The following is a 27048-nucleotide window of genomic DNA, read 5'->3' as shown; positions in this document are numbered from 1 at the left end:
TCTTAATTGCTGAAATAACTTTGGCCTTATTAGTTAAAAGCCAAAACAAACAAACAATTTTAATTAACAACATGGATTTTCCTTCATTTACAAACAAACCTCCATGAAAGAACGCACACCAATAAGGGTAGCTTTTCTGGTTGTGAAATAAAATAAGTTACTCCATTTTGTAGATGAAGAAACCAAAGAAGGTTAGTGACTTGTCTTAGAACATAGAGCTTCCTAATAGGAAAACAACAGAATCCAGCACTTCTCAATTCTTATATACCTCTCATTAAACTATATTGTCAACAACATAAAAATCATTAGTTAGAGGTTACAAGATTTTAGTTATTTTCCTTTCACGAACAAATATTGGATAAAAGTTAAAATATATTTAAAAATATCACCCATGCTTATATGTAGAAGTAAAAACAATACCAATGAGGTGGTTTTCATCTTTTTAATTATTAATTTTGGGTTGCATCATCAAGGCATGGGATACTTTAAATAATAAAAACATCAGAAATGTCCAAAAATATATATTTTCTTTCTGTTTTTCATGTACCAATGGATAAAATATTGAGCCCTATCATATTACAATTTATGACTATTGGCTGTAGACATGTCAATGATATACCTGTAAACACCCACTTCAAAATATGTAGTAACTATTAGTTGATATTTGGTCTCACAAAATACTGTATAAATATTAGGAAACAGTTTGAAAAAAATGAAGTCATTCGCCTTTCATTTGGGAATAACAGTCCTTGGTAACCCTTACTTGCTTCCATACTCAACATGAAAGACATTGGTCAGCCATTTTGGGGTTGCTTCCTACTAACTTCCTTGACTTCATTATCCCTTTGCACTTTACCTTATTCACTTTGGTTATACTGAACTTTCAATAAACCCAGTAACTATGTTTTAGCAGACCAATCACTTCCTCTATCAGTTTTTGTCTCCAAATGGAGTGAGGCCTGAGACTAGAGTATTGGCAATGCAAATGTAAAAGCTATTTAGGTATCACAAATGAAAAAATGAGCAAATGTGACATATGAGGAGTATCAAAGATGCCAAATCATACACACAAGGATCAGAGCCAAGATCTTGAATGCATGGATGAGCTTTCTAAGACAAAGAATATACTAAGGACTATTTTTTTGAATAGTGGAACATTATTATGTGATCCCAAATCAGCTGTGAGTTGACAGATTAATAAGCCCAACATCATGCTTATATAGACCTCTGCAGTATGTGTCCAGCACAATGCTTATATCTTCACAGTGCTATTTGATAATTCACATGTATCTAATATCCTTCATATCAATATGATTCATAACTTTCCAGTCACATATTTTAAAAACCAATCTGGGCCAGACATAGTGGCTCACGCCTGTAGTCCCAGTACTTTGGGAGGCCGAGGCAGGTGGATCACCTGAGGTTGGGAGTTTGAGAACAACTCAAAATTCTGGCCTGGCCAACACGGGGAAACCCTATCTCTATGAAAAATACAAAAAATTAGCCAAGTGTGGTGGTGCACGCCAGTAATCCCATCTACTCGGAAGGCTGAGGCAGGAGAATGGCTTGAACCCAGGAGGTGGAGGTTACAGTGACCCAATATCGCGCCACTACACTCCAGCCTGGGCAACAGAGCCAGACTCCATCTCAAAACAAACAAACAAACAAAAAAAGAAAGAAAGAAAAACTAATCTATATATGTAATTTTTTCCTGCTCCTCAAATGAACTCCTCTATAGCAATGTATTCTTAACTTTTATTATTCCAACTTTCTAAGCACATTGAAAAGAGTTGTGAAATGCAGTAAGGTGAATACTTGAATCAAACTATGGTCATCAGCAAATTAAGACACAGGATTTCAACAGGTAAATCATTATAATTTGTAAACAACACAAAAATAGTAGCAGAAACCAAAATTAATGCTAAACCCACATACTAAACCATAACCACAGCACATCCTGCATTCTATTCCCAGGAGAAAGCAATGATAGGCAAATAAACTCACAAAAAAGTTTTTGAAGATACGACGTATATGACAAGGTCAGAGAACACCCCAGCTTAATGTCCCACACCACTTACACTTAAAGTATTAGGCCATTTTAATAAATGCTCATAATGCGAACCTCAAAGGCACTATAAAATTCTTAAGCATTCTCTATGTCGAAGAAAAATTCATTAATACTTAATATAGTTTTAGTGCTGGATCCACTTCAAGATATTCTTTGACAGATATTAATTCACATATGGAAATTTATAACTCAATTTTTAAAAATCTGTTTAACTACAACATTCCAATCTTCAATAGTTTTTGATGAATAAATGTTGAATGTAACAATTTAAGATATAATCTCCAGGAAATTCTTCTGGAAGCTGGTAACAAGGGAACTATGGTACCACATAAAAGAAAAAAAAAAAAAAACTATGGCAGTACTCAGTACTCAGGCAACATCCTCCAAAATAGAATTAGAGTAAATCTGCATATGTTAAATAACACTGGGTGCTGAAGAACTGACCTAACAAACAGGAGTAGGTTCATTTCAGGTGTATGAAGGCTTGAAATTCATATTCATATGAGAGGCCACCAAAATTGTCTCATTTGAAGATGTTTTAGTTTTTAGAAATACAATAACATTATGTTATCTCCTATATTCTGCCTTCATGGATTCCACCTTAACAGAAGATTCTAGGTTTAAACTGCCTAGTGTGAGAGGCTATACACTTACAGCTTTGCTGACCAGGTGGGAAATCTCCCCAAATTAGTTGTCCATTATCTACCACCAGTCGAACAGCTGGGGTCATAGAGCAAATACTGTTATCTAGTGCACATGGATCTTCTTTCAATCAACTATACAGACTACTTGCACTCCAGGTGCTAGCTGGCATCTTAATTGTGAGTTGTCAGCTATCCAACTTCTATCAAAAGTCCAGCTGAGATGATAGATAGTCCAAGGGGAGAGCCTCAGGCACATTTCTCAAGTATACCTTGGTAGCAGGTTAGATTACTAGAAAGCTGCATTCCAGTACCATTATTCCTGGGTCATTGTAGAAATATCATAACTTTGATTTTTTCACTTTTTGGCTAAATGCAGGAAATGGACATTCATAGAAATCCTCTGTACTTTATGGAAAACTATCGAGGACTCATTCTACTGTTATTGTCCGATAGCTCTCATTTAAAGAACCACAAAATAAAATGAGTTCAGAATCAGGAAGAACGACCCTCCTGAAAAACAAACAAACAACAACAAAAAAGAGATGCAGTGTCATTTATCAGGTAACAGCTATGTCTCCCAATACTTTTTATTGAGAGACTTTTATTGAGAGACAGAGCTGTTTACCTGATGAACACCCCCCTACCCCTCTCCACTCCATACAAAGAAACTTGGATCTATGTTATACTCAAATCATTACCTGACATTGTCCTAGGTTTTTGGAAAAGTTCCACCTTCTTTCCTCATTTAATTGGAGCTTGGCATTTTTACCCTTGTCTTACGGAAGTAGAATATCTGCTTCTTTTATTTTAAGCTGCAACTGCTTTTGCAATATTCTCCAAATAATGAGAGAAGTATTAAAACTCTAGTATGTGCCCAAGACCTTTAGTTAAATTAGTTCATATAACTCGAAATAAATATATTTCAAATGACATATTTATAAGCATTTTCTTCCCAAGACTAATTTTGAATAAATAGAAAATGCATATAAGTGTTTTAAGAGGGAAGTTAGCCTTCTACTCAGAAATCCATACAATCAGTGTGCCTAGATTCTGCTGCTAGATTATATATACCTTTATATGACCAGTTACATGTTTCTAATTATTTTAGATGATTATTATATAAAATTGGCTTTCTAGTTTAAAACACATCATTTAAATAAGAAAATGTATTGCCTTGGTGGAGCTTACATAGTAATAAAATAAATCCAACACAAGAACCACTATTTATCCTAATGCCTGTAACATTTTCTCCTAATAATACTTCAAAAACTTAGGTCAGTATCTGCTGTGCCTAATTATTTTTTAAAATAATATATGACACATAAATCTACTTTGTTTCTATTAAGAGGTAATATCATTGCATGTGCCGAAGTCAGAATTATGTTTTGAAGTTAATAGTGTATAATTAAAAATTCCAGGTCACTTAATATGTATGGTATCAACTTAGTCAAATGAGCTTGAATATACTTGATACAAATTTGAATTGTTGACCAAGATTTTTAACAAAAGGCATATAAATTGACAACTGCAATGAGTTTACTATTTTCTATTCTGTGTATAAATATACTAGTGCTATTCTAAAATGATTTATGGATTTGAAAGTTAAAGCAAAGAAATTCAAAATACCAATATTGAAAAACCTGCTTTAGTAATACCGCACATAATGCTGCTTTATGAGATGTGCTCACAATTTTAAGCCGTGTTCACATTTCCACATTGTAAAAAGTGTCCTTATTATTCCATCTTTCATAGTTAGTCCTCTGCAAAATGTTCTAAGAGTATTGATCTATACCTACCTTTATATTAACTTTCTAAGTACTGTTGGCTGCTTTGCCAAGCTTTTAATAAGTTTAATACAGGTTGTTTAAATAGTTATTAAGACCTATAATTCAGAAAGTGCTTTCTAGTCCTAATTTGTATTGCTGTCAAGATCCATCTATTTTCATTATGATAATTATGTTAAAATGCACATTTGTTAATACACTAGAAAAATATGTTTAAATCTAAAAGGAAGATAGCATCCAATAAAAACAAATATTCCAGAGGTAATGCAAATAACTGCACATGTATCAACTCGAAAATATATTTTATGTTTTCACTGGCTTGGAAATATTGGCCGAGGAAGCTACCATCATAGGATGTGAACACAAACACTACGCCATGAGTTTGGCAGATAAGTGGATCCCAACCAAACAGAAAAACAATTTCCTAGTGGGGTAAAATATCCCTAAAGCTGTGAGGCAATTTCAGTAACAACTCTAAAAAGAATTCTAGGCAATCACAATTCTGTGATACTATTCTTCAAAGTAGTATTTGCTGTTTTTGTCATGTGCTGAGAAACCTTAGTGACAATGATCTATTGCTACATATTTCTTTGGATCTTCATAAAATGTATTGCCAAATATCTATACATCTTGCAATGAATTGGCTTGGAATAAAATTGTCCAAACTCATTGGCCATTTCTCAGCAGGCACTGCTTCCTTTCATAAACTTTAGTAAAGAGGTATGAACAAAAATATCTAAATAACGGAGTCCTCATTCTAAATCACACATAGACCATGGTATGTGCAAAGTCTAATGCAATTTGTGATGGCAGATTGGGATTTACTTTACAGTCAAAGCACATGGATTTTTAGAGTGTTAAATAGAGTTGTAAACATTCAATTTCATTAATACACCGTGCAATTGTAACAAGGCTATTGCGTAAAGCATGCCATGCTGTCTGTGGATTGTGAATATGATTCAAATCAAGGTTTCATTCTTATGTGGAAGAAGTTAGCTTCATTCTTTTTCTGATTACAGCTAAAAATGCATGGCCACAAAATAGTGCCAGATTAATGCAAATTCATTCTCACTGCTGGAAAAGCAGAGGTTGTTATTGATGGTGGGTCAATAACCACATCAAATCACACATTAGTATATATAAATTACACAGCACCAGCCACCATGAGACAAATAAGAGGGTAAGAGGGTCCCTTCCCCAGAGGAGACTAAAATCTGAATGAGAAAAACAGACATGCATACACGAAACTATTACAGAATATAAACAGGTACTGGTAAATATATACAGTAAAAAATAAATGTTGAGGGAAATGTAGAGTAACAGAGTGATTTGAGATAGGACCAGTTAATGATGGCTTATAAAAGGGATTTTTAAGTATTTGCTTTAGCAGAAAATAATATACCAAAATGACTTTCTTAGAGCCTTTATCACCTGAGTGATTAAATACCATGTGAATTTGAAATTCATGACTCCACTTAATATTCCAAAATGACTGCTTTGAGGATGTTTGGTAAAACTGTTAGTATATATATGTATGTGTGTATGTGTGTGTGTGTGCACTTATTTATACATATTTTTAGAATTTTACGAGGGGCTGAACAAAAATAAACCAATTAAAACTGTGGTAGGGAGGAGAATTACCCACGAGAGGACAACGTCGTGGGTTCTAATGAACACCAGGTTTCAAAAACAGTTATGCAACAGAGTTTTAGGAACGCTTTCATCCGTATTTAAAGGAAATTATAAATATCTGTCTGGGGGTGGTTAAATACATTTATAAATACAAAAAAATAATGGAACATTAGGAAATCCTCTAGCCTTATAGAAGAACATACTTCTCACTCTTCAAAACAATACCTAAACACTAATCTAGTTCCAATAGCAAAGGTAAGAGGATTAAAACTAAGCAAAAGAGAATATAGAACGTAGAGGCTTAGAGTTGCAAGGCTCCAATCCCATTTACATATGAAGAAACTGAGGACCATTGACTGGACCAAGGTCACCACAGAGGAGTGATCAAGAACTAGAATGATTTATCATATTGTCACAGGATCCTGGGGTGTCACTTCGCCAACTAGAAACCTCTGCAGTCAGTGGCACCTTCTGCCTGAGTAACGTACAACATGTTCTCCCTGCTTCCATCCAGGGCTATCCTTTAAAAATGTAGGTCATCTCATGCCATTCCATTCCTCAAAGTTCTCTAACAGTGTCCCAGCTCACTCAAAGTAAAAGCTGAAGTCTTCTGAATGGTCAATAAGGCTCTACATTATCTGCTTCCAGCATGCTAGCCTCCTTGACATTCCTAGAACATGCCAAGCATGCTCCCATCTTTGGTATTTGCTGTTGCTGTTTTCTGTTTCTAACAACATTCCTCCTCCGGTGAACATAGCTCACTGCCACACTTCCTTTAGACCTCTGTGCAAATGTCATCAGAGTGAGGGAGGCTTTCACTGATCATCTAATATAAAATAGCAACATCTCTTCCTCAGTTCATATCACAACCTGACATTTGATATACACCTTTAAAAAAACTGTCTGAATTCCTGTACTAGAATGTAAGCTACATATGTATAAGCCCCATATGGACAAGGGGAATTTAGTTTTGTTATTCCTTTGTAGGATTATCCATGTGATACATAAAAACAAACCACATAAAATATTAAGTGCTATTTATTAAACTCCTCCAATTTAAGGTATTACCAAAGGAAATTAACTTTTTTTTTTTGAGACGGAGTCTTGTACTGTTGCCCAGGCTGGAGTACAGTGGCACAATCTCGGCTCACTGCCAGCTCTGCCTCTTGGGTTCATGCCATTCTCCTGCCTCAGCCTCCCGAGTAGCTGGGACTACAGGCACGAGCCACCACACCCAGCTAATTTTTTGTACTTTTAGTAGAGATGGGGTTTCACCGTGTTAGCCAGGATGGTCTCGATCTCCTGACCTCGTGATCCGCCTGCCTCAGCCTCCCAAAGTGCTGGGATTACAGGCGTGAGTCACCACGCCCGGGAGGAAATTAACTCTTAATGTTAAAAAATTGTTTTTGTAATTTATCACATGATGGCAAATTGGAATAAATATCACAGAGATAGTGTTAGAATTACTAGAAGTATGATCCACAATAGATAGGGCAAAGAAGTCCCAATTTACACACAGCTATGTGATCAGAAAAAAAAATAAGCTTCTCAATACACTGATATATATTCTTAAGATATTATATTGCAAAAACTACAAGCATAGATTTAGAGAAAATGTAGCATTTCAGATGATCTTTTAAATCAATGAAAATATAGTCCCAAATGGTATTACAGTATCATAAAAAAATCACCCAAGTTATTCAACTAAGTTCTCTACGACAGCAAAAAATAACGTTTTGTCTCTTAAGCTGATAGGTGAGTACAAAGGTGTTTTTATATTATCTTCTATACATTTGCTGAAAGTTTTCAGTTTTTTTCATTTAAATGAGACAAATTTTAAGGAAAGAAAGTCAAAATATTTAGTATGTGACGACAGTGAAAGAATACTAACAACAATGAAAGAATACTATTTTAATAGACTTTCCTTATTGTGACGCTGTACAAACTAGTTGTTAAGGGCCTAGGCTCTATAGATACAAAGCCTGGGCTTAAATCTTAACACTGACACTTGCTGGTCACGCAACTTTAATATGGAGCAAATTACTTAACCTCTCTGAGCCTAAAGTTTGCCTACAAAATAGGAACAATACTAATAATGTTATCCTGATTGTATATGTATATTTAAAGGTCTTACAACATAGTAAATGCCATATATATACATATACATATACACACACATATATACACACACACATATATATAAAAAACACATATCACACACACATAATTTTTCATTATTTTTTAATGTATTAAAAATGCCTATACATCATCCAATAAGACATTTGGAAATGGAGTCTCAATTTCAAGAGAGAGGTCTGGCCGGGTGGGTGGCTCACACCTGTAATCCCAGCACTCTGGGAGGCCGAGGCAGGCGGATCATGAGGTCAGGAGTTTGAGACCAGCCCGGCCAATATGGCAAACCCCGCCCTACTAAAAATACAAAAATTAGCCAGGTATGGTGGCAGGCGCCTGTAGTCCCAGCTACTCTGGAGGCTGAGGCAGGAGAATCGTTTGGACCTGGGAGGCAGAGTTTGCAGTGAGCTGAGATTGTGCCATTGCACTCCAGCCTGGGCAACAAGAGCAAAACTCCATCTCAAAAAAAAAAAAAAAAAAAAAAGAGGTCTGTGCTGAAAATGTAAATCTAGGCATCACCGGAATCATACATACACATACACACACATACACACACATACACACACACACATACACACAACTCCCACTCTTAGAACAGTACTTGGGAGATAATAAATATTAAATAAATGTTAAAATGTTAACTATTACTATCTTTAATAAGCATTTCAGAAATCAATTAAATTTAAACTCATCAAAATTAAAGTTAACACTTAAATGCATATAGTAGGAACTCACTAAAGGTTTCATGAACAAATATAATTCTTGCTAGTTACCTTTTTTAAATTGCTGTTATCAAAAGTAAACAGAAATTGAAAAAATATAAGAATCTATGCTTTTCAGCCTCTACTCCAAATGTTACTAAATTTAGTAGGTAAAAGTAACAAAATGATCACTAATAATTATGACCATAGTAAGATTATTATATTGGCCTTGAAAACACTTTCAAATATATTTATTCATAGTTAATTCAGAATCAACCTCAATATAAATACATATATTTCATAAGCCTGTGAGCCATAGGAAAAAACCTCGGGTGGATTATAATCATCAATTACGTTTTTCAGGTTCCTCAGGCTTAAATGTCCCTGCCCAAAATAGTCAATAGTATGTCCCCAGGATTTGTATCTTAGCCTCAAAAGGTGTGGCTAACAATCAGGGCAGGAACTTGGAGAAAGGGGATATTAGCCAAGTCATTCCCAATCTAAACAAAATTGAGAAAGTATGCATGCCAGGTGCGTGTTGAAAATGAACTTTAAAAATCTGCACCCTTTAACATGGACTAAATATGCTTGTATAAAACAATCCAGTGATTGTTTTCTGCCTAAAAATGTTTTCATTTCCACTGACATTATATCTAGACCTACTTACTATTTTTCCACTGCTATCTCTTACCTGCAGCAGAATCCACTAAAGCACATGATTCCACTCAGAAGAATAAGGGTTGGGAGTAGTAATTTTAAAAGCCTAAAACAACCCCAAGGAACACAGATAGAGGACATTGCCCCTCAGAGGATGGGGGAGAGGCTGGTCTTCTGCCTTAAATTCAGGTGTACATATCTCAATGTATCAGTTTGCAGGGACAAAAGCAGTTTGGCCTCCTAAACAAAACAAAAAAAAAGAGTTTTTTTCCCCCTCCTTCTGGAGGCATGCTCCTAGAGTAGGAAAAAAAAGTGGCTACCCATCCACTGGCCAGCTGAGTCAGCTCAAGCAATTATGGGAGCGACCTATAATTATACTCATAAATATCAGATTTTAATGTCATGGTTTCTGAATTTGGGTAAGTGATATCACAAAAGAATACTGTATCTGCTAGACTATTTCTTTCAGTTCCACAATTCTAAGTATTATATATGCCCCTTGTTGCCTCTCCCCCAATATGATTTTCCCTAGGACAGGTAACCTTTTTCAACAAAAAGTGGTTCCGAATATTTTAGGTTTATGAAGACCAGAATTTTCAAAATGTCTGATAATTTAAGTAACGGGTTTATAGTATGTTATTCATTTGTGTTTTTCAAGAGTGTCATTTATGATTACTTTCAAGGGGAAGAAAAACATGCATCACAAAACTTAAGCAAGAATTGGTGGTAAGTTTTTCTAATGGCCACTGACAGAGGCCATTTTCTGAAAGTTTTCCTGAAAGTACGGATTACTGGCAATGCTCCATTTAAGAGTTATTTTTTTTTTTTCAGTTTTCATGATTCAATTAGACAAATAATGTTCTTCTCTTCTATGTGAATATATATTATATATGAATATACATATATTATATAAAATACAATACATATTCATTCAAAAGTATATATTTTTTCTTTCCTCTAATGTAAAATATTTAACACCTTGAAAGATACCATCTTTAGTGCATAGGTAAGTGAGGGCTTTCGTTAATGGTCAATTATTTAAAAGTCTCATATAATTTATATAATCTACACTAAAATGTATTGTTAGAACTAGGCTATAGCATATGTTCTTGGTATTATATATAGAAAAGAAAAAAATCTGGATAATTAAAACTATTAATCCTTAAGGATATAAAACAAAAATGCTTTTTCAAATGTACTTAGAAAAAAAATCACACAGGAAAGTTAAGATTTTATAAAACTATTTTAATAAAACATTTGAATAAATTTGTGTTAAACTCAGGAAGTTTCATATTCCCATGACTTGCTTCCCTAACCTCCTAAAAATTACCTTGTTATACATAAAACAGAGCATTTAGTAAAATAAATAATACACCAGCACATCAAACTTACAGAAACTCTGGCATCCATTTACCATGCAAGTGCAATAAATTGTAATTTCATCCAAATACCACGTCATGTATGAAATAATCATTAAACTTCACCACATTAAAAAAAAAATTCAAAGATAACCTGGCAAAAATGATTTATTTAAACATAGTATAATCTTATTTTAAGAAAACATAAATTGATAGTAATGAGAGCAAATCACACATAAATGTTTGAACTGAGCATTAGAATTCACAAATTAATATCTTCAGCTCATTTGAATTAATGAAGTACTAAATACTATATTGAACAAGAGATAATATCATTATACGCTAAATCCAAACATGGAAATAACTCTAACATAAAAACAAGCAAGACTTTTTGTTGTTGTTGTTGTTGTTTGGTTTTTTTTTGGGAAAAGAAGCTCCAACACAATTAAATAATACATTTCTACATTTTCTGTAGTTTTTCTTCCCCTCAAGTCATCATGTTTCCATTAGCTTGCTAGTAAATCCTACAGAGTTGTCAATTTATCCATCACCATCTCTCTCTGAGCTTCAAATATAGAAAATCTGAAGAGTTCAAAGCAGTTAGAAAAGCAGCGAGTTGACAAAGAATGCCACTTGAGATTTTTTTTTTTTAGTCCTACTTCCTAAAAAGTCATCAGGTCAAAATTACTCTCAGATGGATGCAGGGATCTTTGGAAAAGGAAAGGATGTTTTCCCTGCCTCAATCAGCAGACTTAAAATGCTCCTGATCCACAGTGGGATAGATGTGGCCCTCGACCGTCAGATATTCAATCGCTTCCTTGATGGCCTTGAGGCTAAGGTCGCAGAGCTGAGCCTGGAGCTCATAGATGCTCTTCCCTTCCTGTTGAGGACACTCATGAATCAAACGCAGCACTTCGTCCCGGATGAAACTGCGGTGACTCTCATCGTTATCCCCAGCATCATCCACTTCCGATGGAAACACAGGCACACTTTCTACAGTGGTATCACGACGGGCTTTATCCAGCATCATGTGTGCATTGACCGTTTCCAGAATATGCACAGTGAACTCGTTCATGTCCTCTAGGACATGAATTTTCAATACCTCAAGGGTCTTTGTTCCCGTGGGACATTTGAGGATACCAAACACTTTGACATATGCTCCGACTGACAGTGGAGTCACTTGCTTGACTTTTTCTCTACCAAACCACTGTCGGGCCTCGATTGGTTTCGCAGTCATATCATCAATTTTGTAACAAATGTGATTTGAAGCCTTCTCTGCCCCTCTGATTACCCCCACGATGGAGACCTGGGAAACTATAATTCCCCTAACCTTGAACACAGTGTCAAACACAGTAGAGCTGAGAAGCTGGTTCACATTACACGGTACAACGTCCTGAATTCGGACCTTAGGTCTTTGGGTCTTAATAGCAGGAGCTGCATCTCTCTCACACAGTTGGTCACTGCCTCCACTCCCTCCATCAGCAGCAGAAATGCTGCCATAGCTCCCAAACCCACTGTTACTCATCTTCAAGACAGTTCAGGCCGAGGAGAAGGTGGGCTTTGGCTCGTCTGGGGCTCCACGGACAGCTTTGAGTTCTCCACAGAAGGCTTTGAGCTCTCCACAGAAGGCTTCAAGCTGTCTGAAAGGCTACGATTGAATGCTGGGAGCCTGAGGACGTGACAAGCTTCACGCTACCTGTGGACCAATCAGCTACCAGAATGCGTCTGCTTCCAGCCAGTCAGGGTCGGCCACCTTCTCACCTGACGGCATAATCCTTCCCTGTGTGTCAGTGGTTGCTACATTCTAAAAGCCCCACACGAGGGGAGCCCTGTTGCTTAGCTGGTCAAAGCGCCTGTCTAGTAAAAGTCCCACGTGTAATTTCAAGCAAGCCTTTCCCAACATCTCTATAAAAATGCATTTTTACTAGTCCCCCTCTTCATTTCTTAATGCTACAACTTCTACAATTACTTTTAAAAGACTCATTTATTCATTCATTCAAACAACAATGCAACAGAAATTTTAGGAGCATGAAGTGCTTGGCAAAACGGTAGAGTGCTGTACGTTATGTGCAGGGGGAAAAATGTACCACCGTGATTACTGTTCTCAAGAATTCACGTCCCCCGTTCATTCAAACCGTTAAAACCAGGAGCATTGGGCCGGGTGCAGTGGCTCACGCCTGTAATCCCAGAACTTTGGGAGGCCGAGGCAGATGGAGTACTTGAGGTCAGGAGTTCAAGACCAGGCTGTCAACGTGGTGAAACCCCGTCTGTACTAAAAATACAAAAATTAGGCAGGCGAGGTGGTGCACACTTGTAATCTCAGCTACTGGAGAAGCTGAGGCAGGAGAATCACTTGAACCCAGGAGGCAGAGGTTGCAGTGAACCGAAACAGCGCCACTGCACTCCAGCCTGGGTGACAAGAGCAAAACTCCATCTCAAAAAAAAAAAAAAAAAAAAAAAAAAAAAAAACCTAGGAGTATTTTTTAAGAAATAGCAAGACAATCGTCTTTCAATGATTATCATACTCTAAGATAAGTCACATCTTAACACTGGCTTTTTAAAATTTTTTGTTGTTTTAAAATTGTAATTTTCCAGGTATTTTTTGCCAAGTGCACTATAAATAAGTAATTAATATATTTCAATTTATACATAAATCCAAACTGAATGACTGAGCTCTAAATTATTTTCAAGGCTCTGTGGAAAGGACAGAAAAGTACAAGATTTACGCCTATTACATATTAGGAAAAACATGGATAAAATCACAGTAAGTTTTTTATATACTCTTACGGAGTAAATTCTGAACTTCTAGCAGTTATACAAATAGATCCCAGATTTTTTTTTTTTTTTTTTTTTTTTTTTTTTTTTGAGACAGGGTCTGGCTCTGTCTCCCAGGTTGGAGTGCAGTGGCGGGATCTGGGCTCACTGCAACCTCCACCTCCCGGGCTCAGGTGATCCTTCCACCTCAGCCTCCTGAATACCTGGGACCACAGGCACACACCACCACATCTAGCTGACTTTTTTGTATTTTTAGTAGAGACGGGGTTTCACCATGTTGGCCAGGCTGGTCTCAAACTCCTGGACTCAAGCAATACACTTGCCTCAGCCTCCTGAAGTGCAGGGATTACAGGTGTAAGCCACCATGCCCGGCCAAGAATGTTTTGATATTTTATTGAAATTTTGTTTTTCTTTATAAAATATTTTATTTTGGGTGTTATTGATTTAAAGGCTTAATAAAGGAACCACAGTTACTGGAACCCACCATTGGCAAGTAACCTCCTAACAATCCTTTGTAGTTAGTTAATAGCTTAAATTAGTAGAGTTTTGAGGAGTTTATTAATGCTCTCATTTCTTTTACTGGTTAAAATAATTCACTTTTTGCTATCTCAAAATTACAGAAATATGTGGAGTATATCTAAAACTTATAGAAGAACATGAAGTTATATATACCTTTCAAGTTTTAAAAGAATAAAATTGACCAGGCACGGTGGCTCACGCCTGTAATCCCAGCACTTTGGGAGACCGAGGCAAGTGGATCACGAGATCAGGAGTTCGAGACCAGCCTGGCCACTATGGTGAAACCCCTTCCCTACTAAACATACAAAAATCAGCCGGGCATGGTGGTGCGCGCCTGTAGTCCCAGCTACTCAGGAGACTGAGGTAGAAGAATTGCTTGAACCTGGGAGGCGAAGGTTGCAGTGAGCCGAGATCGTGCCACTGCACTCCAGCCTGAGCGACAGAGCGAGACTCCGTCTCGCACACACACACACACACACACACACAAAAAGAATAAAATCATGGAGCAAATATGCTTAATTTGCTTAATAAATAAATATATAATAATTATCTGAGCCCACAAATAGATTTCCATGTAAATGTGGACATTTAACTTCTGGATCTATGTTAATATTTGTATTCCTAAAATTGTACATTACTGGAGATCCAACTAAATATATTTTTAAAAGTTTACAACTTCACAATCAGATGCTGCTGCTTTATTAACATCAGACTTTTAGTCAGAAAATCCTGAGGTTTAAATAACAAAACTTATTATATTCCCAAACAATTACATACACTACAAATTGTATGAATCATACCAAAATGATAATAACGACTTACCTGACTGGATTGCTGGTTAAAGAAACCCTGAGGGATTCTAGGCAATTAAGAAGTTTCTCATCTGATATACCCGATCGTAATTCATGAACATATTCTTGTGAAGACAGGGTGCATTCATGTTTGCTGTTTTTCAGCCCACCCTAAAAAATAAACAAAGATACCATTTTAGACAAGGTTTTTTAAAAAATTTTTAAGTAAAATAATGCACAGAATATTTATTTTGTTATATAAAAATGTGTGCAGAGTGCTACACGCTTAAAAATTCTTGATCACAGAACTGATGTGTTAAAATTGTGTTGTATATATCTCAACATTTTCCTCGACCTCATTTAAAAAAAAAATTACAGTGCTGGTGCTCATGACCTGAATAGAATATGAACTTGAATTACACAAAGTGTCATTGACAGGGGTGCTTAAATTTACAATTCAGGCATTAGAATTAATATTAGCTTGTCCTCCTTAATCCAGAGGATAAGCATTCAAAAATCATCTTATTAATTTTCCTAGTTAAGATATGTATATTCGATTCCACAAAATCCAGCAAATAAAATTTAATATATACCATTATACATAACCCACATCTACTGAAAGATATCAGAGTTATCAGCCTTTCTAAAAAAATAAGTGAAAACAGTTATTAAAATGTAAAACAATATAGTCTCCAATTAGCATGTTAATTAATCAAATCAGTTGAAAGCATTCACCAGTTCCCAATTATTCCTTTCTGTTACTCTCAGGTTGTAGATTAATCATAAAAAGTCATTAAATACATTTATCTGATAGTAACTGGTTTTTAAGTTAATTTTCAATATAGACGGAGTTATTTCTAGAACTCATCTCATCACTGCTCCTTAACTTCATCATCTTGCTATAACTATATAAGTAGTTCAGGGAAAAGGCTGGAAGGAAAACATTGTCAACACATTCACTATACTAATACCTCATAGTTTCACATTCTAGACCTACCTAATCATAATTGCCCCTTTCCTATACTGTAAATGTATATCCCTGAATTAAGACTCCAAGCTTGAGTTCCGTTTTACAGGTTCATACAAATTACACTCAGTTTCTGCTAAACATCTAAGGATACTTACCATAAAATAACATCATTAGGATATGATATATCATCATAAGAAATATAATATTATAAGGAGATTATAAGGAAAGGAATTTTTGCCTATTGGGTAGAGGTATTATCATTAGAGGATACGACATTTAAAATAAAAAAAACAGTGTTAATAATGAGAAATGAGTTCCCTATGGTTTCACACTATTTGGGTTTTGATTGAGAATACCTCCTCAATGTAGAAAGTGTTAATCATTCTTAATTTCTGAATTTTAAAAATCCCATTAAATGCTAAATTTTTTAAGTCTGATAAAGGCTTATAACATATAGGGGAACTCTATTCCCTTAGAGCTGTGGCACTATTATCATTATTATAGCACTTAAAATATTGTGGTAGAGGTCATTATTTGTGTCTGTCTCACTTCTACATTGGGAACTCCATCTATGCCACATAACTAACACAGGTCATGAATTTAGTGAGCCTCAATAAAAGCGTGTTATTATTGAACTTCTCCATAATAACTGCAGAACAAGGAATAAAATTTCACACTTTTAGCTCCTATATTTTGTATAATGGACACTGACTTGGTATTTCTTGCTTCGTTATGAGATACAGCAGATGTTAAAAATATATTGGATGGGCCAGGGACGGTGGCTCACACCTGGAATCCCAGCACTTTGGGAGGCTGAGGCGGGTGGAACACTTGAGGTCAGGGGTTCGAAATCAGCCTGGCCAACGTGGTGAAACTCTGTCTCTATTAAAAATACAAAAATTAGCCAGGCGTGGAGGCACATGCCTGTAATCCCAGCAACTTGGGAGGCTAAGACACGAGAATAGCTTGAACCCAGGAGGCGGACGTTGCAGTGAGCTGAGACCCCGCCACAGCACTCCAGCCTGAGCCACAAAGCAAGACTCCGTCTCCTCCACAAATAAAAAAGTATACTGGATGAATCATCATCACCTAAATGGCACAGTAAGTAAAACCATCACTGAGAGATCATGTCCATATTCCTGTAACTTCCTTATGCATCTATTATTCCACAAGGAATAACAGCAAGTAAATATTTAAAGCATAATTTTGCAAATTCAAAATTATAGTTTTATTTTTGCTCGGCCAACTCACTTTCTAGAGCAATACAAAGTTCATCAGTAACAAGGGATCTATTTACTACATATGCCAGTCTGAAAACTACTAGTAAAAGGAATTAAAGTTTTCAAGTCTGTAGTCACACACCACTTTCATATAATCCTCAAAGTTATTTTTAAATTAATATATAAAAAGGCACCACTAATCCTCCCCTAGGGGATTGTATATGGAATTTAACCCTGTTGAGTGACCTTTGTATTTTGCAGTTTTCTCTGCCTTGAAAACCCTTACCCCAACCTCTCTATTGCTGGCTCCCATCGTTTTAATCTCAGCCCCATAGTCTTCTCCCCACCTCACATTCTAATTATCATCGCAACACCATTTTAAATATCATTTACGATCTTATCTCTATGAAAATTTATTTTTGTAATTCAGTTGTTTACTGTCTTCCGCACTAAAACACAAGCTCTTATAAGACAGGATTCTTGCCTGCCTTGTTCACCACTGTATCCTCAGATCTTAAGACAGTGTTTAAGTAAGCACTCAATACATATTTCCTGGATGGATGGATGGATGGATGGATGGATGGATGGATGGATGGATGGAGAATAAACAAAAGGGTGGATGAGTGATGAGTTTCAACTTGTTGAAGATTCTAAGCTTAGTTTTGCTTCAGAATATTATAGTTCTGAGACTTTCAGTTATAATATATTCAAAGATGCTGAATATAGAACAGGTAAACTGAGACACTATTGCATGCTGAGGACAGCTCAGAGGTATTTCATATTGGGCATCTCATGGACACAGAACAATCTACTCAGAAAATGTTGGTTCCCTTTTTCTAATTGATTCCCTACAGGATTAGTCTAATTGGAACATATGGTCATGGCCGAGGTACTCCTTATAGACAAGTGAGCCAGCTCATCACTTTGTGGCTCACTCCCACCCAAGTCTTAGAAACAAGCTTAAATTATATAATTTAGGATCCTCTCTGGTTATAAAGAATGGAAGCAAACAATCTACTGGAGCATGACAGAGAATATACAACTTTATAGAACAGACGCCTTTTACCAAGCTTAGAAAGACTTTGAGATTTTAACATAAGTTCATATTTGAAAGTTATAAAAATATGATAGCAAGCTAAGGCTGGACTGGCCCTTAAAAATCAGTTCTTCTGATACCCTCATTACAAAAATGAGGAATCCAAGTAATTGCCTAAGTTCACATAATTATTAAGAGTATGAGACTAAAACAAATATTCTGGTCCTTGGATAGCTCCTTTCTCTACTATATACTACTTTTTCTCAATTTTGAATAAAATGTTAAAGCAACAAATATTTAATTCTGAAATCTCTATTACAGAATGTCAAGGTGTCAAAGTACCTTCAGCATAATCAATATGGTGCAAGATAATATTTTAAAAATCACCTAAAAACAAAATAGTGCAATACATTAGTTCTCATAATACTTAATAGGGCTGTAATACAAGAATGGCTTATTAACATCCTGTTCTGATACTGAACAAAGGAAACAACTAGATAATGGATGGGTAATAATGGAAATTTTAATTAGCTGCTCTGTATGAGATTAATGAAAATTACCACTGTGCCCATTTGATCTTTAAAAAATAATGCAGACAAAGTTAGCAATTAGCGTACATCATGCTATTCCAAACCTAGGTGAACAAAGAGCTTTCCTAATTTGAAGCCATTCCTTAATTTGAAAATCATTAGGATGGAGATACTAGTCAATGTGACTGTGCTTGTATTATTTTAAGACAGTAAACAAATAATCAAAAGGTAGTTTGAGTCAGTTTAATAGTCACAGATTCCCCTTGCTCTGATATGAAATGGTAAAATCAACAGCAGAGAAGCAATATTCTAAGAAAGAACACTTTTAGTTTGCAGTGGAGATAACCACTTCTGAGTTTAGATGGACTTAGTCTGAGTATGGTCTGTCATTTTTAAATGTAAAAACAGATTTACTTACAATTTGAGAAAAGGCTTTATGGTTCTTAGCTGTAAAGGTATCTTGCTGCAGACACTAGACAGAACTATTGATTGTACACAAGTCTTTTCAGCTACAGCATGCACACAGATAGCAATTACTATCAGGGATGTCATTTTCAAATAGGATGGACAATATTTTCATGAAAACAGTAATTTTGTTAGTATTATTGACCACGATTTATAAATCCTAATGAAGTCCATTTCTTTGGCTATTTTAATCAAATGAGTTTCTTATCTATCATTGTGTTCTCTGAAAATATAATGCTATAGATTAACATATTTGGGATTATATCTACAGAGGTTCACACTGTTGTTCTTGGAGGCTCCTACAGCTTTCAAACATAAGAAATCAAAATGCCATTTTCATCATCATCAGTTCCTTGAGTTCAAGGAGGAAAGGGAGACACAAAATACGTGCCATATCCAAGTGAATCTATTTATTTATTCTCATAGCTGTATATTTGGTGGAATAGAGAATGCTATATATTGCAGAACCTTTAGATGGCTTCTCTCCATTTTTGTAAGAAAGCCATCTCTTACTGGCAGAGTAATAGAGTTATGTAATTTATGTATCAAAAATATAAAAATATATTAAAATCAATTTATATAATAAAACTTAAAATAATTTAAAATGCAATTTGCACTGAAAAATATTTTTTAATGGCACAAAAAAATGTAGGGTAAAAGATACTACATATTACCAATTGAAGTCTACAAGAAAAAAAACTACACAGAAAATTACTGTCATGAGATTAACTTCATATTGTGTCATTTCCCATTGCAGGAAACACTGTTTCTAACTAAGGCATTTTCAGAGGATGAAAATAATAGGCAAAATGAGAGAATATATCCCAAATTATAGGGCAGAGGTGATAAAAGCTTTTCTACAGCAATGTATAAGCATCATAATTCTTCAGATTATATGTGCCATTTTTCCCAAAAGAATTTGAATAAGTTTATTAAAATATGATCAGCTAAAATGTTTCATGAAAGAAAAGTATAAGGTTTTCTATGATGAAATCATTTATTGTTCCCTTACTGAAGCTTTTGTATATTAAATATCAATTAAGCATTTCACCCCCAAATTACAGACTCTTAGACCGTCACAGAACAAATATTTAGATCATTTTCTGAGCACTTGTATTACAGATTGTGTATCTCTGATTCAAATGGTTGGGACCAGAAGTGTTTCAGAATTCTGGTTTTCTCCAATTTTGTAATCTTTGCAAATACATAATGAGATATTTTGCAGACAGGACTCAAGTTGAAACACGATATTTATTTTTGTTGTATATGCACATTATACAAATAGCCTGAAGATAATTTCATACAATGATTTTAATAATTTTGTGTATGAAACAAAGTTTTGGCTACATTTTAGCTGCAGCTCAACACATGAGGTCGGGTGTGGAATATTCCATTTGTGGCATCATGTTGGTTCTCAAAAAGTTTTGGATTTTGGAGCATTTTGGATTTTGGATTAGAGATGCTCAGCCTGTATTAGAAATGTCAAGTACACAAACTCTAAACATAGTTTTAAATTCTGTGTCCATATTGTTACCTCTTATGTTATGAAAGACATATTTAACCAATAGAGTATAGAGGAAAATACTTCATAATAATTTCAAATAATTACTCAGTTAAATATTCAAAAAGTTTAGATTTTAACATTAAATGAAACAAAAAGGTGATATTTTAAAGTAGAATATTAATCCCAAAACACTAACCTTCGTTTCTTTTAAAACAACAGCCTCATTTGACCTAGATACTCTCAGAGATATGGACAACTGAAGGCTAAACTATCATTAACTGATTTCCTAGTGAAAGCAAACTAAAATATTTAATGATAATCAATATTAGTCAATCTGGATAATAAGCAATCAATTTGACATATTTCTTTTTCATATCAATAATGTATAGTCTATTCTATACTTAAAATCCACACATACTTCTCTTTTAAAACTAGTGTTAAGCAATTATGGTGAACAGTAGGCATACGGGTGAATAATAGCAAGTAAATCTTTAAAACCGTGAAGTGTGTCTACTAGTATTTTCTATGAGCCCCTATCATTATCCATGGTACTTGAGGCAAAACAAATACACATTAGGTTTCTCTTTTATTTGACAGAGGCCTTTGAGATATATCAGATAATCAAATGTAAAAAGATATAAAGTCAGGGGTTCTTATCCTGGGGTCTAAATTTAGGGGGTATGTGAATTTGGAAAGGAAAAAATATTTTCAGTAACCTCTTACTTAAATCTACTACTTCTTTCAACTATGAATATAGGAAACAGATTACAGTGGTATTAGCAGCCCCTGCAACTTGGTCACCAAGTCACATATACTTTCCTGTTGTACCATACATACTACATTTGTGAAAATACCTTAACTATCATTTATGCTTATCAATTCTTCAAAATTACTTGAGTCATACAACCTGCCACTTTATCTTGTTATTTAATAAATATTGTAAAGAAGTACAATTACTGTGTCTCAATTTTTTAATCAAACTATTTTCAGATATTTGAAATATGCATGCAGTTCTAAGAAATAATGCAGAGAGATCCCTTTTCCCCAATGGTAACATCTTGGTAATCTATATTACGATATCATGACTGGGATACTGACATTGATAAAACCCATCTATCTTATTTAAATTTCCCTAGTTTTATTTGTACTTATTTATGTGTGTATTTTATATATGTGTGTGTGTGTATATATATATATGCACTTCTATGCAGTGTTGTCATGTGTAGATTCAGGTATACAAACACCACAACCAAGATATGGAACAGTTCCATCACCACAAGGATCCCCCAAGTAGGGCTTTCAATAACCACATCCATCTCCCTCCCACAGCCCTCCACCCCAGCAACCACTAACCTATTCCCCATTTCTATCATTTTTTTCAAAAGTATCATTTATAAATGGAATCACATCAAGTTGAAAAGCTTCTGCAAAGCAAACGATCAACAAAGAGACAACAGAATAGGAAAACATATCTGCAAACTATACATACATCTGACAAGAGATTAATAACCAAAATATTTACGAAGCTCAAGCAACTCAATAGGAAAGATCTAATAATATGATTTTTTTAAATGGGCAAAAGATCTCAATAGATATGTCTCAAAAGAAGACATACAAAAGACAAACAGGTATATGAAAAGGTGCTCAATATCATTCATTGTTGGAGAAAAGCAAATCAAAACTACAATGAGATATCATCTCACCCCAGTTAAAATGGCTTGTATCCATCCAAAAGAAAGGCAATGACAAATGCTAATGAGGATGTGGAGAAAAGGGAACCCTCATACACCGTTGGTGGGAATGTAAATTAGTACAACCACTATTGAAAACAGTATGGAGGTTCCTCAAAAAACTAACAATTGAGCTACCATTTGGTCCAGCATTCCCACTGCTGGGTATATGCCAAAAAGAAAGAATCAGTATATTGAAGAGCTATCTGCACTCCCATATTTATTGCAGCACTATTCACAATAGCCAAGATTTGGAAACAACCTAAGTGTCCATCTACAGACAAATGGATAAAGAAAACGTGGCACAGGGGCCGGGCACGGTGGTTCACACCTGTAATCCCAGCACTTTGGGAGGCCGAGGCGGGTGAATTGCCTGAGGTCAGGAGTTCGAGACCAGTCTGGCCAATGTGGTGAAACCTTGTCTCTATTAAAAATACAAAAAGATTAGCCAGACGTGGTGGCATACACCTGTAATCCCAGATACTTGGGAGGCTGGGATGGTAATTGCTTGAACAGGGGAGGTGGAGGTTGCAGAGCCAAGATCACCCCACTGCACTCCAGCCTGGGTGACAGAGCAAGACTCCGTCTCAAAAAAAAAAAGAAAAGGAAAAGAAAATGTGGCACATATACACAATGGCATACTATTCAGCCAGAAAAAAAGAATGAGATCCCATCATTTGCAACAACGTGGATGGAACTGAAGGACATTAGGTTAAGTGAAATAAGCCAGGCAAAGAAAGACAAACATCTCATGTTCTCATTTGTGGGAGCAAAAATTTAAAACAATTGAACTCATGGAGATAAGAGAGTAGATTGATAGTTGCCAGAGGCTGGGAAGTGGGCCGGGAGGGGAAGTGGGGATAGTTAATGGGTACAAAAGTATAGTTTAACAGAATGAGTAACATCTAGCATTTGACAGCACAATAGGGTGACTATAGTCAACAATAATTTACTGTACAATTAAAGATAACAAAAACAATTTGTTGGAATGTTTATAATAGAAATAAATGATAAATGCTTGAGGTGATGGACACTCCATTTACCCTGATGTGATTATTATGCATTGTATGCCTGTATCAAAACATCTCATGTACCCCTTAAGTATATACACCTACTATGTACCCATAAAGAAAAGGAATGTCATTTATATGAAATCATACTATATGTAACCTTTTGGCACATGAGCTTCTTCCATTCACCATAATGCCCTGGAAAGGCACACAAGTTATTGTGTATATCAATAGTTTGTACCTGTTTATTGCCATATAGTATCCCATAGTATGGATAATACAGTTTATTTAACCACTCACCCATTAAAGAACATTTAGGCTGTTTCCAATTTTTATCTACTATGAATAAAACTATGAACATCCAATGCACAGGTTTTTGTGTGAACATATGTGTTTATGTCTCTGGAATGTGTCATAATTTCTAAAAACAATTTTATAAGTATATTTTAGTATGATTGGTTTCCTTTATAATCCTATGTCCTTTGTGTTTTACATCTAAAAATATGATTCTAAAAAGGTTCCCATAAATTCACTGACATTCAGAGGGGCCCATGGCACAAAACAAGTAAGAACCCTTCTAGTAGCCTGTTACCTCTATTTTGGAATTACACTGCCTTTACTCCACCCACTGTCCTAGGAAAGAAGAAAAAGTATACTACCATTTTAAATAGAGAAAGTTCATGTATATAAATAATGACTTTAAAAAATGGGCAGGATTTGATCAATGATAATGTCCAACAGGATAACCAATACATATCACATAGGCAATCTCTTCATTGTACTGTTTAAAGATAGGAACAACACTAAGACTTACCAACATTTGTTGTGTTGGGGCAAAGATTATGAAGGTATTTAAATAAAATGGTTTCCCTCTCTGCTTTACCATTTTGTAAATCCAATTCCAAGAGTAACTTTAGACAGTATAACAAAGCAAGTTTAATAATACTTTTGCAGATTATAAATGTTTCCTACAGCCTAGATATAAACTGCATTTTAAGTAGGTAATGAAGCTATAAATTGTAAATGAAATAAAGAAATATTCCTTTCACAAAACAAAAAATTACCCTATTATTTTCAAAACACTAGCCTTCTAAACATTTTAGTAAGTGTTATCAGACAAAATGAACACACTGAATTTTATCAGTTCCTTGTCTACCTGCTGATGGGAGGTAGTGCACCAATAGTAAAATGGCCAAAGGATAGGAACACAAGGAAAAATAAAAAGAAATGTAACTAATTGACATGTTAATAAATGGATGTGTGCTTCCAGCACTGAATGGTGTTGATAGATTTAGAGATCAAGGATACCTTACACTTGTATAGCAAAAACAGCTTTCACAACTTTTCCTGCATAGTATTTCATCTGAATCTAACAACAGGGAAGATATTACTAAAATCATTTTTTCTTCAGCTGTGAAAATTGAGTCACGGAGCAGTCATGTCTCGTCTGAGACTATATCTGTCAGAAGCAAGGCTAGAACCCAAGCTATAGAGTCGCTCTCTGAGGACAGTATGAAACCATCTTCAAAGGGGCATAATTTGTTCCCAAAGGAGGATTATAACAAAAAGGGAAAAGCAGGCAAAAGTTTCCAAAATATTCCTTACCTTAATAGCTGTATGAATTTAGTCAAGTGATTACTTGACTTCCTGGGCCTGAGGTTCCTTATCGGCAAAATGGGAACAATAAAGCATCTACCCTCCTCAGGCTTGTCATAAGGGTGAATAAGGATCCTGGTCAAACATAAGGTCTGGTATATAATAAGCACTTAATTAATGTTTGGTGCCATTATATATTATTTTATCATTAATTAGTGAGCACTTTCATTGCCTAGTTAACTGCTCATGTTACAAAGTTATTAGTTTCTGTTCACCAAAATTATTCAAGCAAAGACCTGCCACTAGGTCTGAGATGCTGGAAAAGGATTCTTACCTTAGGTAGGAGAAGACTATTATTTTCTTTTCTTTTTTTTTTTTTTTTTGAGATGGAGTACAGTGGCGGAATCTTGGCTCACTGCAACCTCCACCTCCTGGGTTCAAGTGATTCTCCTGCCTCAGCCTCCTGAGCAGCTGGGACTACAGATGTGCGCCACCACGTCCAGCTAATTTTTGTATTTTTAGTGGAGACGGGGTTTCACCATGTTGGCCAGGCTGGTCTCGAACTCCTGACCTTGTGATCCACCCACCTCGGCCTCCCAAAGTGCTGGGATTACAGGCATGAGCCACTGCACCCAGCCTGAGAAGACTATTATTTTCAAATTATTCTGGGGGTCCATGGAGTTCCTTGAGGTGTTTTCAGGGTTGCCTTGGAGGATGAGGGAATATGCAAAAAGGAAGGCTCCTGGGAAGACTTCCCAAGTCTCTGCTCCCCCAATAATGAGGGCATTTACACATTTATCTTCTAATTTATTCATATCCCACATATGATTTTTTATGAATAAGCTGCTCTGATGTTAAATAAAATAAGGTTTTAAACCCACTGAGCTAGATGATCCCAAAGGTCCTGCCCTGTTGAATCTATGATTTGGAATATGCCACTATATGCATACTAAAGCAAAAGCTTTTCTTCTTTAAAGTAAAAAATTTTAATTGGACACTATATTCTCTGCACACACATTGATTATATAGATTCTCAGTTTCTTTTCACAAAATAGACTACAGAGACACAAGGCATCTATCTCTTATTGTGTATATGGTATACTTTTTGTAATAGAATATTACCAGTCAACATGAATTGACTTCCCATGAGGTTCCAAGCACTGAGAGTACACAGATAAGCAATGATATATCCTCACCATCCCAGCAGAGCTTATTCAGGTGTGGTAAGCAACAACATGCAGACCACTGTCAATGTGATAAGTGCCCTCAAAATAGATAGGGGGTGGTACGGGAGTTTGAAGGTCAAAGGACTTGACTCTATGTGGGGGAAGAAGGTCTGCCCAGCTGTAAAAACTGTTCACCAAAGGTAGATAAGGCTATTTCAGTCAGAAATTACAAAAAATATTGAGTCATAATACAACATGCTATGTTTGAGGATTTGCTAGATCAAGATACCCGGAGCTCACAGCAATGTTACTCAAACTGGGATTCTTGAACATAGTCTTAATCATCCCTGAGTCTGGTAAGGTAATGTTAAAATTCTGCAGTTTCATTTCTTAATATGATAAAGCTAAGCATAAGCTGGATCATCTAGATAACTACCTTATAACCAAGTCCTGCCAACTAATCTCAGCATCCATATATGCACACTGTTACCAGGAAGTACAACTTTCATTATCGCTGGCTAATGAGATGGCCTTAGTGTGAAAACACATAGGTACCAAAATAAAGACCAAATGACATCGCAGCATGCTATACCAATCAAAATTTAACCACAGATCAGAGAACACTAGTGGCATAATTGGGTTATCCTATGGCACGGTAGGCACTGAGAACCCAAAAGTGCCCACACTGTAATATATTCACATTGTAATTGGTAATTTAGAGTCAGCAAATGATTTATTACTTAAAATAATGTTAATTTA

The 27048-nt window shown here is 35.5% G+C and overlaps 2 protein-coding genes across 6 annotated transcripts in view; both read right to left on the bottom strand.

Moving 5' to 3' along the window:
* The window catches only part of DIAPH2 (diaphanous related formin 2), a 919127-nt gene that overhangs the window by 708507 nt on the left and 183572 nt on the right, over positions 1-27048 (bottom strand). For all 5 annotated transcript variants that reach the window (XM_065538079.1, XM_065538080.1, XM_065538081.1 and 2 more), the window contains one exon: positions 15094-15233. In XM_065538079.1, the coding sequence (XP_065394151.1) occupies positions 15094-15233 (140 nt within the window). The remainder of the gene's footprint in view (positions 1-15093; positions 15234-27048) is intronic.
* RPA4 (replication protein A4) lies at positions 10847-13443 on the bottom strand. Its single transcript, XM_065538083.2, has one exon. It carries the CDS (start codon positions 12500-12502, stop codon positions 11717-11719), a length of 786 nt encoding a protein of 261 aa, XP_065394155.1. The 5' UTR covers positions 12503-13443; the 3' UTR covers positions 10847-11716.

Source organism: Macaca fascicularis, chromosome X (assembly GCF_037993035.2).
Source record: "Macaca fascicularis isolate 582-1 chromosome X, T2T-MFA8v1.1".
Lineage (NCBI taxonomy): Eukaryota > Metazoa > Chordata > Mammalia > Primates > Cercopithecidae > Macaca > Macaca fascicularis.
Note: the sequence above shows the minus strand (reverse complement) of the source record. Positions and strands in the feature narration are given on the sequence as shown.